Source organism: Benincasa hispida, chromosome 3 (assembly GCF_009727055.1).
Source record: "Benincasa hispida cultivar B227 chromosome 3, ASM972705v1, whole genome shotgun sequence".
Taxonomy (NCBI): Eukaryota; Viridiplantae; Streptophyta; class Magnoliopsida; order Cucurbitales; family Cucurbitaceae; genus Benincasa; species Benincasa hispida.
Genome location: NC_052351.1, coordinates 10,037,424 through 10,051,817, shown reverse-complemented (window position 1 = coordinate 10,051,817; position 14,394 = coordinate 10,037,424). Strand labels below are relative to the sequence as shown.

Genomic DNA, 14,394 nt, shown 5'->3' with positions numbered 1-14,394 from the left:
TTCTGCATTGTGTGAAACCCTTCCATTTTAATTTTAACCAAAATTTGTTAAATAATCATAATAATTTTCATATAAGAAATATAAAATATGTCAATATGTTTCCAAAAATTTATAGTAAAAATACTATTAAATAGTAATAATTCTTTTTTAATAAAAATTAGGATAAATATCAATTTATTATCTTAAACTTTGGGGTTGTATCAATTTAAACTTTAAACTAATAGTTGTATCATTTTAAACCCAAAATTTTGGGGTTGTGTCAATTTAAAACCCAAACTAATAATTGTATCAATTAAAATTTTAAGCTTTTATAAGTATATCTATTTAAACCTTAAACTTTTATAATTATATCTATTTAAACCATGAACTTTCATAAGTATATCTAAATAAAATATAATGGAGGGTTTAAATTGATATTTTATGAAAGTTTAGAGTTTGAATTGATATATTTATGAAAATTCAGAGTTTAAATCGATATAATTACTAATTTGAGATTTAAATTGACACACGTATGAAAGTTTAAGGTTTAAATTGATACTACTCCCAAAGTTGAGAAGTATAAACTGATATTTGCTCTAAAAATTTAAAAAAGAATAAACTAGTAATAGACATTAATTAAAATTTATTAAAAGTAAATGAACTAAAATTGAATAAATCTCAGGATAAAGAGATTAAAATGACATTTTAATCTTCTTTTATCTGACTTTCTTTATTAAAAACCAAAACTAATAAGAGTAGTACGACGGTCTGTGGTGTTGAAGCAACAACCTTAACAGATTGGCCTTTTGATTGAAGTTAAACCCATTTGGATGGGCCACTTTGAAGATATGATGATATACATAGATATTCCATGCCACTTGCTAACAAACTATATCCAACAGCAACTTCATATTGGATAAATTTGTATTGTATCTGTTTTGTTGGCCCATATGTTTTCATCCTCTTTAATCATGCAATTTCATTCATTATTGCCCCCAACTTTCTTGTCCTAATTATAACTTCTTGTGGTGTCGATTTCACTCAAAAAGCCCCGTACCAATATATTAGCTTATATGAGACTTTGGTCACACTTCCGACGAATATTGAGTTACATATTATGCTAAAAGTACACAAAAATAACTTTGATAGATAATAATGTTTGGTAGCAGTGTAAGCTTCAATAGATACACAAATCAAAGACAATAAAAGACAGCAAATTCTTCAACAGAGAACAGCTATATATAGAGAGAGAGAGAGAGAGTGAGACAGGGTGAACAAATAATAAGTATAGCCATGGTGGGAACAATTATATGACTAATATTATGGAAACAGTCAGTTTCCCTTGAGCTTCTTTGCAATGCCAGCAAAATACTTTCCCTGGTGGAAAGCTTGCTGCAGTTCCAGTTCAGAAGGCTGTCTAGAGCCATCACCAGCCAAAGTTCCGGCACCGTAAGGGCTCCCGCCCTTGATGTTCTCCATCTCGAACATACCAGCTCCAAATGAATATCCAATCGGAACAAACAGCATTCCATGATGAACCAGCTGAGTTATGGCTGTTAAGCTGCAATAGTACAAAATTTTAAGATCAAAATGAGGAATTTGTTGGGTTTTTAACTCTAAAATGAGGAATTTGAAAAGAGGCTCACGGAGTAGTCTCCTGTCCACCTCCTTGAGAAGCAGTGCTATAGAAAATGCCTGCAGGCTTGCCTGCAAGTGATTGTGTTCTCCATAAACTGCCTGTTGCATCCATGAATGCTTTGAATTGAGCACACATCATTCCGAATCTTGTAGGGAATCCGAAGAGCAAACCGTCAGCTTCAGCGAGTTCGTTTGGTGTAATGATCGGTGCTTCACCCTTTGGTGGTGCTTGCATCTTTTCAAGAACCTCGCTTGGTAATGTTTCTGGGACCTGTTTAAATATGATATATATACTCATTCAGGGGACTCAAGTACCAAAACCAGTTCCCCGATTATATGAAGCTTTTTCTATACAGTTAGAGAATGTATGCAGAATTTTCAATGATGGGAAACCGATGGATCTGAAACGAGCACATTCAAGTAAAGATTTTCTTGGCTATTTGTACTTAATTTGAACAATGCATCTCAACAAAAAATGAAGAAAGAAACTCCTAAGCAGCGAAACAAAGACATTCATTATCAAATTCAATGTGAATAGATTTAAGATCTTAGTCCAACACCTAAAGAAAGAATGGCTATGACCGAAATAAGACACGCACCTGCCATAATTTGACTTCAACTCCCTCCACAGAAGCAGCTCCTTTCTGAATTTCCTCTGCTAGCCTCAAGACATGTCCATACGTGGAATAGTAACTATACAGCATAACATACTCATCAAGTTCAAAATAACTTTTCTACAGCCATTGATTAACGACGGAAATTTTTCTCATACATATATGACACGACGACCAACCGTATCACCAACAACTACAGTTGGCCATAATTTCTCATAGTAGTAGCTGTCCCTCCATTGGATACAACATGTATGATGTTTTTTTTGAATAAGTGATGTCAAAAGAAAGAAAAGAAACTTTTGCACAAAAAAACTGAATTCTCAACAAGGGAATAATATGCAAAAAAAACCAAAAGGGGGAGTTGGAGCCCTTTTTCTAGAAGGTTAATGTAGAAATATGACAGCTAAAAGAATTGGTTAAAATAGAGACAAGACAATTTATCTCATCAGTGAGGGTAAAACAACAGTATATACATTTGACATCACACAAGCTAAGCAGTTGAACTTAGTGGGAAGTTTCAATAGTTGTGGATCAAAAAACAAGCAGTAGGAATGAGAAATGAAAGTCCTAAAGCAGGGACCACAAAATTAGCCAAAAGTTCTTCCATGATTTCCACAGATTAGGTTAGGTTTCTCAGACACTTCAGTTTTCATGACAGTCTAGTCCACATATATGACAGCTAAATGCCCCCATTATTTTGTCAAATAAAGATCCCATTTCCATAAGTAATATAAGAATGCGTGAACAAAACATAAAACTTTCACATGGTAATTAAAAACCACTTTGACTCTGAGCTCTTGGGACAAAATTTTGAGGGCGACCTTAAAAAATTACTGACGTGTTTGGAGGAGCAAACAAACATTGAAAAAGATATCTATTTAATGTCCTAAAATCATTCTCAGTCATTGAAACTATTCGTCTCGTTGTTCATGCAGATGTTTAAGGAACTGTAACACAATAATACATACACTAAAAAGTTCATAACATAAAAAATAAAAAAAAAAAAAAAAGAAAAAAAAAAAGAACAAATGAAAAGAAGCTAGCAAGTTGAGACATGTTAAAGATTCATCTTTACACTCTCCTAAAAGAGATTGGTTGACTTTTAATCAAAAAAATCAAACCCCATAAGAACAAATCAGGGTAATCCTCAACAGAATCATACTAAAACAGAGACTATAAGTTCCAAGAGTCCAGGATGTCTTTTGATCAATAAAAACAGAACCTTTGATAACTGGGGTTATTAATTAGTCGTTCATAACAACGTTTATCGTTGCAAACGAAGAGAAAACTTCAAAATTGAAGAAAAAATGATCGAAAAAAATCTGGGTTTACAATCTTCATATAACAGTTGACTACCAAACAGAGTACTATAATCGCTGGAAAATTTGATAAATTGGAATTGAATGTCTTAAGAGAAAGATAAGGAAGGGATCGAGAGAGGCTTACACAATGTAAACTTTGGTGGCCATTGATAGATTCTCCGAGTTTCGGTCTGTCTGTCTTCTTCTTCTTCTTGTTCTCTCTAATGTGAGTGGGTGAACGAAATGTTTGACAGTAGAGACATTGAGGGGGACCCCAATTTATAGTGCTCTATAAGCTGTGTTCTACAAAATTTTATTTTAGATTTTTTTAATAGCATAATTAATGGGGTCTAACCCCAATTTTGGTGGGGTTTCGTTAGTAATAATGTTGAATTATGGGACGGTTGATGTCCACTCCACTCCTTCCATCATCATTGTTTTCATTGATTAAACTCCAGTCTTCTTCCTATTGGAAGTTCTCCCTTCTTCATCAGGTGAAATATTCAATCTGATTCACCGTTAAGTAATGCAAAATTCATCCATTCGATGAATGAAATCACTTTCTAAAGAGTGATAAAAGAACCACCTTTCTTCATATTCTTTTCCCACAGTCTTACACCTAATAGATTTCTTTCTGTTCAGAGTACCTGACTTGAAATTCAAGGCATCATAGGAAAGGGGAAAAAGAAAATAATTAGTAAAATAAGATTGGTATTTGGGTTTGGTTAAGTTGATAAGCTTTATGATAAAGGTTTTAGGTAAGTGATTAAGGGGGTCCCATGACATCAATTATTTGGTGAAATTAAGTTTAATGGAAAATGCTTGTAAATTGTAATGGCAGAAGGTTTAAGAGAGAATTGATAGCCTTTGTCTTGAAGCGTGCGACTCTTGTCTTTTGTTAATTCATTCGGACCCTTCATTTTCATCCAATTTACGCTTTGATAATAACATGATTACCAAGTACAAATTGCCTGCCTTTCTTTCTTGGCTCCTGAACTTGGGTCACTAATTGCTTCTAAACAAGCTTGTTATAATTTTGTCTAATTTGATGTGAAATTAGTGTAATGTTTGAGCTTCATTTCCATTTATTTCTTTTGGTGAAGACGGAACTAGAAAGTAAGACAGAAAGAAAGAAAGAAAGAGATAGGGTTTGTGGTGGGGTCTACCAATGTGCAATGTTGAATTGCTTGTCAATTGGGGAAGACCATACCACTTCTAAGATCTTTCTTCTACCTTTTTTTGTAGAGGGGAGAATGGATGAAGTCAAGAAGAAGTTGAATGGATTTTGAATCTGTTTCTGCTATAATTCTTGAACTGACAAAAACTAACTTTTTTTTTTTTTTTTTTTGCCTCTAATGAAAGATGGAAAGGAAAAACCAGAAGGGCTATATAGTATGTATGATGAGAGTAAGCATATTTTTGCCTCAAAACTTTAGTAGCTTCATTGCTTTGGTCAAAATGGATCATTTCTGGGTCCATTCACTCACCTTCTCTACATCTTTTTTTTCATATTTCATCCAAAAGAAAAGGGCCAAACTTGTTTCCCTTCAATTTCTCTATGTTATGACTAATGACAATATTATAATTCTCACACCCTTTGTAATTTTGTTCCTTTTCATCTTCCAATTATTTTTTATAATCATAAGTTTCTTTTCTTCGGTTTTTCTTTTCTTTAAGCTAAAATCCAAACTTTTAAACTTGTCATTTCGTTGAGAGAAATATGTAGCCATTTAAAAGAAGTTTTTTTCCAAAATTAAATATGAGTTGAGAATGCACTTTTTCTTTAGTTCAATGGGAACCTTTGACCTCTCTTTTTAGATTGAGGATATATGTCTTAACGAATTGAACTAAGCTTGATTTGACCTTTGACAATATAAAATGTGCATGATTAATTTTGTATCTTTTCACATTTCTTAAACACATACAAATTGTTAACCACATAAACTCCAAAACGAAAAAACAAAATTTTAGAAACTACTTCTAGTTTTTAAAAAGAAGAAAATGATATTTATAAACAAATAGTAATGAAAACATATCAAGGTTTTGTTTCTTAAATGTTGGGTCTTATTATGGGCTCAAACGAGGATTCATGTCGAATAAACTCCTTGAAAGCCCAAATAGAATAAACAAATCCCGTAAAGCACTCTGTGGCTCTACTTTCAAGCATCGACCCACCGACAGGGACTATTTATTTATTTTTACGGTAAGTATATACATAATACATATTTGTAAATATCAAAAGTTGTGTAACAGAGAATTTCTAAAGATCTCCACTTTTCCAACCTTTTTGACCAATACATTACCCATTTGACTCGAATCTCAACTACACAGAATCCCTTTTTAACAAACACAGTAAGAAGTACAAAGTAAAACTGAATTGGATTAAACAATCAGCATCAGGTTAAGAAGTTACTGCACATAAAGTCGACTTCTAACATAGCTCAACGGATTCGAAGCATTGTAACTCTAATTTACCAGAGTGGGAAGGCGACAACTTTCTGCTTTGCAATAAGGAAAGGACAAGGTTGAATAAAGAATAAAGATTATAAATTTGGAAGAGAAGAACAAACTTGGAGGGCTCCATGTTTGCACACTCTGCTCTGTGCTCAATGAAAATGACCAACAACATATCTTCGTCCACAGTCCTCCAATGGCCACGCCAACCAAAACCCATTATCAATTTCTAACCACAAAACCTTCTCTCACAACCCTACCACACATTAACTTTACTGCATCAAAATATCCATTCAACCAAATATTTTATTCATCCTCTGTTTTCAAATCACACTAACGGTTTAGAAATTCTATTTTAAAAAATCTATCTTGAGGATTAGAAACCTAGTTGAATTCCTCTCCAAATGCAGAGGGAAACCAAGAAAAACAACAGATCAGTCCGTACACTTGGCACGGCTTCGATCGCATCCCATGTTAATGAAATTAATTACAACTACATTTACCTAATCGATATTCAGAAAAGCAGAACATTTAATTACATTTCATTTAACAGCCACACATGACACCACCGCCACAAAATCCCAGGACAGGACAGGACAGGACACCACAACAATACTCGTGAATTTTAGTTTTTTCTTTTTTTTTTTTTTAAACAACACGTAAGCTAGCTAGCTTGTTTGAGTCAAAAGAAGAAACTTACATAAATGGAAGCCAATAACAATACTGATCAACAAATTGGAAAATTTTCTCAGTATAAACTATAAACCAATCTGAAACCAAGAAGAACACCTCCTCCAGTGCTTGATTGACTCTGTTGTTCTTTATTTCAATTTACATCATATATATATATATATAAATATTAAAAAAGAAAAAAGAAGAAAAAGAACCATGATCTTCCCAGATTCTAATATATTTTTTTGTACAGAAACTATCCAACCAAAAAAAGGGGAAAAAGTAGATACCCATAATCGAGAAGAAATTGGTCTCACCTCGGTAAGGAGAATGAGGCATCGACATTAGGCCACAGCAAAATCCCTTGGTCATACTCATAAGACATCACAATTCATAAGCCAAACCACCAATCGTCTGACTGCAAACGAATCGGATTTGATTCCTTCTTCTCATGGGTTGTTTCCGCGCAGTATATGAATCAAATTTGCAGCATTTGCTCTGATCTTTTCATTATCATCATCAATCAATGTCATACAGATTCCCAAAACGCCTTCTCTTCTGGCCTCCACGCACAGTCGCTCGCAATGACAACAAAGGGAAGCCAGAGTTAGAAGAGCATATTGAACTCCTCTTGGACCTCCATTTCTCAAAACACAACCCAAAATCTCCACACATCCCTTGAACCGCTGCATCTCTTCTCGACCTTCCCTGCACTTAGCCAAAACCCCCAGAACTTCCACTGCTCTATCCAGCCCAGAATTTGCAATTTTAAGCAAAATAGGAACAGCCCCACATTCCACAGCCCGCACACGGTTTCCGGGGAATGAACAAATGGCGTAAAGCGCAGTTGCAGCTTCCTTCTGCTCTCTGTTGTTGCCGTTCCGTAATAAATAAACCAGAGAACGAACCGCATAGGGATATGCCCCAATTGTAGCTTTGTTTACCTCCACAACCGCCAAGCTCGTCAGCATCGTGGCCGCCACGGCTCTGCAATCGGCGGACCTAGCTTGAAGAGCAGCCACGGTGAGGCCAATAGCTCCCTCTGCAACCAAACCCACTTTGTTATCATCGTCCAAACTAAGATTAAGCAAAAGCGAGAGAGCCTTCTCTTGGAGGCTGGGATCGTCAGAACCGACACATTTAAGAACGGCCGAGACAGCACCGGACTCGGTCAATCTTCGACGCATAGCGGAATCACGCTTTGAAACCCTGGCGAGTTGATTGAGGCAATCGAGCTTGGAATCGAGAGAGGAAGAAGGAGAGATGAGAATCGAGATTAGGGTTTGAGGCGGCGGATGAGGGAGAAATGGCTTGGAAAGGGAAACAGGGTTGAAATTTGAAATTAAGCTTCGGAGGGCATGGTTAGGGATTAGAGAAGGGTTTTGAGGAAGGGGCAATTGGGTGATTGGGCAAGTCCGGTGACCGGCGTCGAGCCATCGTTGGATTGAAGAACGATCAAAGGTGTGGCCGGAGGAGAGTATTACAGGGTCCGACATTATCTCCAGAGAAATAGGACACTTGAAATCATCCGGATATGGAGCCGCCATTAAAGCCCACACCTTTGTTTTTTCTCTTTTTCTATAAGAAATCTAACAGTTCTTTGAGGGTTTATGAGGTTTTGGATGCTCCAACACCATAGACTTCCATTACAGAGAAAGAGAAAGAGAGAGAGAAAGAGAAAGAGAAAGGCTCCCTATGTTCTATCTAAATCCATTTTTCTTCTCAGATTGAACCAACAAAACACATACCCTTCAAATTTACCTAAACCCCACTCACGAATTATCTTTACATATAAAATCATCATTTCTTCACAGCATCTATTAAATTTTCACTTTTTGCTAAGGCAAAAACTAACCTCCAGATGATAATTGATATCTTATCTATTAATAATAGTTTTATTAAAAAAATATAAAATTAATAAATTTAGACGTAATTTAGTGGATAAGATATTAATTATGATGGTTGAATATAATGATTCAACCAAGGAATATTGAAAATGCAAAGGGTATTTTGGACATTTGAGAGGTAAGTTGGTTGGTGGTGTGTGTTTTTGGACTTTGGTAGAAAGGAGTTGAGGAGAGAGTTTCTTAAAATTCATTACTTTAATCCGTGAGTTGACAATCACAAAGGTTGCGTATCCGTTATACCTTTGGCTTTTCACATCATCTAACCAATTTTCCAATTTTAACCTTCTAAATATTTCGATTTCAATGCTCTTCGTTCTATATTATTGTCATTTTGTCTAAATTTAGTTTATTCATGTTTTAAATATTTTCATTAAAAAAAATTAAGTTTATTATGTAAACAAGTCTATAACAATTTATTCTCTTATTCTCAATTTTGTATAAAACATATCTTTCAAATTAAGCATTAATTTTTATTATATGACCATCTAAAAATATCAATTTATGTAAGAAATTTCATGAAATTTTGATAAAGTTGAAACTACAGTAGAATATATTGTTACAAAAGTAAAGTGCATGGAATAAGTTGTTATAAACTATAGTAAAGAGCTAAATTGTTATTTACATAAAAATCTAAGATTAAATTTTAAAAAATAATAATTAGATGAATAAAAGTTTACAAATTTATTTCCTTTAATCAACCTCTAGTATGATTATTGATGTATTATCTACTGAGTCATGTATAAACGTTTTTATATATATAATTACTCGGTGAAGAAAGAGGAATAATTGGTTATATTATCACATCATCTCTTTAATAACTTTAGGTCATAGAATAGATTGGGATACCTTGAGCTACTTCCTTTACCAACGGTCTCTTTTTCCCTTTTGAAAATAGTTTATTCTTGGACCACTTTTTACCAACAAAATTTTTGGTTTTTTTTCGGTTTTGTAACAAGGAAAAATGTATATCTCTTGAGGATGTTCAAAAAAATCCGATAATCCAAAAAAATTGATCAATCCAATCTCATTCGTGCGGTTTGGGTTGGGAATTGGGTTCAAATAAATGAAAATTTTATGGGTTGGGTTAGTTTATGGGTTCACCTAATATAACCCAAACAAACTCGAATTTATTATTAACTTTAAAGCATATTTTTCTATTACTTACAACACAATTATTTATACATATATTGATTTTAATTTTATTTAATTCCAATATTTCTGAATAATTTATTCTTCCACAAGTTTCTTTGTACTTTAGAAAGAAAATTTTCACTATACAAACTGAAATTGAGTCATTAATTTTAATTCAATATATTAAAATAATTAAATTAAATTTTTACATAGTTATATTTTGCTTCTTTTTAAAACAAAATTTTAAATAAATGACCCGATTAACCCGAACCAACCTAACTCAAATATTTCATGGTTGGATAAGGTTAGGTTCATTTTTTAATAAGGATTATTTGGGTTGAAAAATTTATAATCCGAACAATTGGATTAGATATAAAAAGTCTTTCAATTCAACCTAACCCATAAACACCTCTAAATTATCTCTCTCTAAAATATTAAAACAAATTAAATTAAATTATTTATTAAAATAAATAATAAGACTTACTATCTCACTACTAATATAAATATAGTCATATAGTTTGAAATATATATATATATATATATATATATATACATGTTGTAGAAGATTCTATAATATTAATGATACATTTCCCTTTATAGGACTAATAAATGAAAATTCAGCGTTGGTTTATCGTGAACCGGTCTGTCGATTTCAAGGGTTGATGTCATGTAAAAAGCCCAATAATTAGATGCATTTATCATTATACCCAACAATTCTACACAATTACTCCTTTACGATTATGGTGACATATAGGACAATCATTATCGTCAAAATATAATAATCAACAATAAAAACTATTTTAAAACTTTCAATTAACTACAGTTAACACTATTTCATAACCCTCATTTGATACAATATTTACTATTTACTACAGTTTTTACTATTTTACATTCATCATTTTTTTTATTATTTGCTAAACTATTTACTATTTTCTTCTCAAACTAAAATAGTTTACCCCTCAAATACATATTATTATAATCCAAACTAAAATAATCTACACCCAAACACAAACTATCATAATCCGACTATAATAACCTAGAACTATAATAATTAGCTCATTGCCCCAAAACGTTTCCTATATAACCTTTTTTTTTTATGAGAATACTTACTTTTTTATTTCATTTCTTAAAATATATATATATATATATATATATATATTGTCTATTTAATATATTTATTAGAAAAGCGGTTCATTTCGGTTTCAAATCGGTTTTTAAATTTGAAATTGAATCGAACCAAAATAATTTGATTTGAAAACATATCAAATCGAACCGAACCATCAATCCAGTTTCATTTCGGTTTAGCATTCAGTTCGATTTTAGCAGTTTCAATGATCACTCCTAGTTCATACATCCCAATTTTAACGATTAAAGTTTATGAGTTTGAGGATTTAGTTAATTTCATTGGTTTTGTTTTTTTTAAGAATTAAATTAATAAAAAAAAATAGTATGAAAGAAAGAGAGAAAATATATATTTTTGTTTCATAGTTTTGGGTCTAGTTTCCATTTGGTTCTTATGTTTCAAAATGTTACACAAATTGGTTTCAAAATTGTTTTTATATGCAAGGTTGTTTGATTTATTATACTCAAACAATGTTTCTATTAATACCAAATTACCATGACATAATACTATTAAAACATTATGAATTGGTTGTCGAATGTGATCATTAGAAGTTGGCCGCCGAAAGGAGTTGTTGGAGCTAGTGTCGAAATTGGGGGTCAAAGGTGTTCTTCGTTGGAGTTAGCCATCGAAGTTGGTTGCGTAGATGATCAATAGAGTTGACCATTGGATGTGGTTATCGAAGGTGGTCATTACTAAAATCGGACATTGGGGGCGGTCTTCGCTGGTGTCGGTCGCATAGGTGGTTGTCAGCGTTTAATAAACTTAATATAATTATTTGTTTTAATAAATCAATAATAACTTATTAAAATATTTACTTAAATTGATATATAGACACCAAATTGATTGAAAAGAGAGGAGATTAAAAANATATTAGAAAATTATATACAATTGATGACCCTATCTGATTGGTATGTTGCATTTTTAGTTAATAACCATACATAAGAAATTAATGATATTGTATTTCCTAAAAAAATATGTTATTAGCAAAAGTTTTGTCCATATTATTGATTGACCAAACGTATGAGAGTTAAAATATTTCAGATAAGCAAGGTCTAAGTGCAAGCATATACTGTCAAAGAAGTAATAATCTCAGAGTATTTCGAGTAATGAACCCACCGAACTAATAGTAGTTTACTTTTCACAAGAATGTGACCTAATGAAATTGAAGGTAACAAGGGGGATTTGTGTTGTGAGAGAACAAAAATTTGAATAAAAAAATCAGCAGATAATGATGATTGAATGGGTCTAACAATGCTTCATCCTTTCAGGCTCTACAATAAAAGTCATAATGTCGCATCACACCAGGACAGTGAAATATGCATGGACAGAAATCTATACCTATTCGGTCTGGTGTTCAGTTCCTTTAGAAGTTCTAAGCAACTATTATCGAATGTTCCCATGGGTAGATGAATCTTAGATTAATTAAAGTTTAGTTTCTCTACCCTATGGTGTCCCTTATTCCTAAGGTGGCGTGACCCTTCTATTCCTAAGCTTTTAGTCCCATATCCCTTTGTGAGATCCGTTTACACCCTAGGCTTCTCAGTACTAGAGCTTCACTAGTTTGTTAAATTAAGTGATGAGGTTAATTTACCAAAAAAATCGATAAAGTCAACGAAGAGAATGCAATAACAGCAAAGTCGTGTGAGTGCAACAGTATTTAAGCCATAGCAACTCTAGGGCATTCACATTATCGAACCCCTAGGAGGATCTCTAAAGGGGCGTAAGCTCTTCACTTGATAGGGGATGGGATTCATTCATGATGATCGACAAAATAAACTTCTTTATTAAATAAAAAATCATTACTACAATAGAGTTTAATTAAAAAGAGAGGGATAAGAATGACTATAATGAATAAACAAAATGAAAAGAATGCTGGAAAATTGCAACTCCAATGAACTTGAGATAAATCTTTAAGTTCCAAATCTTTCCCTAGGATAATCTCCCCTTTTCCAAGGTGGAAATCATTTCTCGGCATTTACTTCCGTGGGACGAGAAATCCTAGAGCTAAAACACCTTAGAGGAACTTCCATTTGTAAGGTTCTGACTTAAAACGTGAAAATGAACCCAAGGTGACTGCTGAAAAATGACAAAAATAATGGTGAAGAAAGTGAGTTTGGGTGAGGAGTTTATCTCGATTTGGAGGGTTTTCATCCCTTTTATAAACCCTAAAGTGGTTTGGGAAGATAAAAATTCAAAGGCTGAGTGACTTTCAAGAAAAATTGGAACTGACCAACTGATATACTCGATAAAATCATAACTGCTCTTGACTTATACGAAATCTGACATTTTAGGGTCTAGTACTGCGGCCACGTCAAATTGTTGTTAGCCCATCATATTAAAATCTTGCAAAAACTGCCAAAATTTGCAAGAAATTCACCAAATTGGCTTTAAATTCACAAATAACAATGTTTAAACATAATTACCTTCCAGTAAACTCAGTTTAATAAAATATGACTAGATTTTGAGGAAAACATATGCACAAAACTATTTTTCACAATAAAATTAGAAGCATAAATTCATGCATTTTATGACATGACTCACACCCCTAAACTTAAGCATTTTCTTGTACTCAAGAAAATATCATAAAAAATAACACCTAATGCCCAAACATGCATGCTCGGTTTGATAAGGATAAAGAGGACAACTTTTAGAAAGGGTGTCTAATCTAATATCTTGTCAAACTACAAACTCCCTAAGAATTCTCACAAGAGTTTCCATTGGCCTTGACTCAACATTCCCACTAGCCACCTCAAACATGTCAAACTAGCTAAACTACCAATCATTGACCTTAGGGGGATCCAAAACATGTTACAACCTTACCTAACACCAAACTAATGTGGATTACAGAAGGATTTCCCTACTCCCCTTAAGCTTACATTTTTGCTAGGCCTTAAGGCTCCCATTTTTTCATGCCTTTATACTTTTCTTTTCTTTTCTTGCTTTTGCCTAGGAAAGATCCTTACTGTCACACTCACCTTCATTTCAGCTTGCACACAAGGGTGTCATGCAAGATATCTTACTACGAGCAAGGTTCACACATGAGGCAAACACTCACTTCCCTCATTGACTGCTTTGCTATAAAAGAAAGTATGGATGTCATGTTTGCCCCTGGCTACTTTGGATAAGTCAGAAAGGTGGAGTGTCCTAGCTTTTATTTTATTTTATTTATTGGTTGAAAGCCTAGCATACATACATATACACATAATAAATATAACATTGAGAAACATAATGCGAAAATTCCCCCTCCCCCCCAAACTTAAAATAAGCAATGTCCACATTGCTTAAGACAAAGAACTTACAAAAGGGGCAAAAACCAAAGAATGGTACTTTGGCTTGTTTGCAAAATGTATGGCTAGGATCTCTTGGGACACAAAACTAGTGGACATGCGGGAGACTAGCCTAGAAAGATTTTGCACAAACAGACAAACATGAAACTCTTGGTTTTGTATCCTCTTGGGGTTGAAAGCAAGAGATATGACAAAGAGATATGCCCTAAATATCTCATAAAGAGCATATTTGCACAAAAAAAAACAAAAACAAGAAGAAGAAGAAGCATGCATCTAATCGCTTATGAA

General features: G+C 33.3%; 2 protein-coding genes across 2 annotated transcripts; both read right to left on the bottom strand.

Annotated features, from left to right (window-relative positions):
• Positions 1-1,070: 1,070 nt before the first annotated feature.
• LOC120072688 (NAD(P)H dehydrogenase (quinone) FQR1-like) lies at positions 1,071-3,835 on the bottom strand. The gene is made up of 4 exons (XM_039025137.1): positions 3,678-3,835; positions 2,217-2,310; positions 1,626-1,888; positions 1,071-1,540 (listed from the first exon to the last, which is right to left on the bottom strand). The coding sequence occupies exons 1-4, from the start codon at positions 3,698-3,700 to the stop codon at positions 1,312-1,314; spliced, it is 609 nt and encodes a 202-aa protein (XP_038881065.1). The 5' UTR covers positions 3,701-3,835; the 3' UTR covers positions 1,071-1,311.
• A 2,827-nt stretch (positions 3,836-6,662) lies between these two features.
• Positions 6,663-8,408, bottom strand: LOC120074439 (U-box domain-containing protein 8). Its single transcript, XM_039027558.1, has one exon. The coding sequence runs from the start codon at positions 8,203-8,205 to the stop codon at positions 7,108-7,110; it is 1,098 nt and encodes a 365-aa protein (XP_038883486.1). The 5' UTR covers positions 8,206-8,408; the 3' UTR covers positions 6,663-7,107.
• Between the last annotated feature and the right edge of the window lie 5,986 nt (positions 8,409-14,394).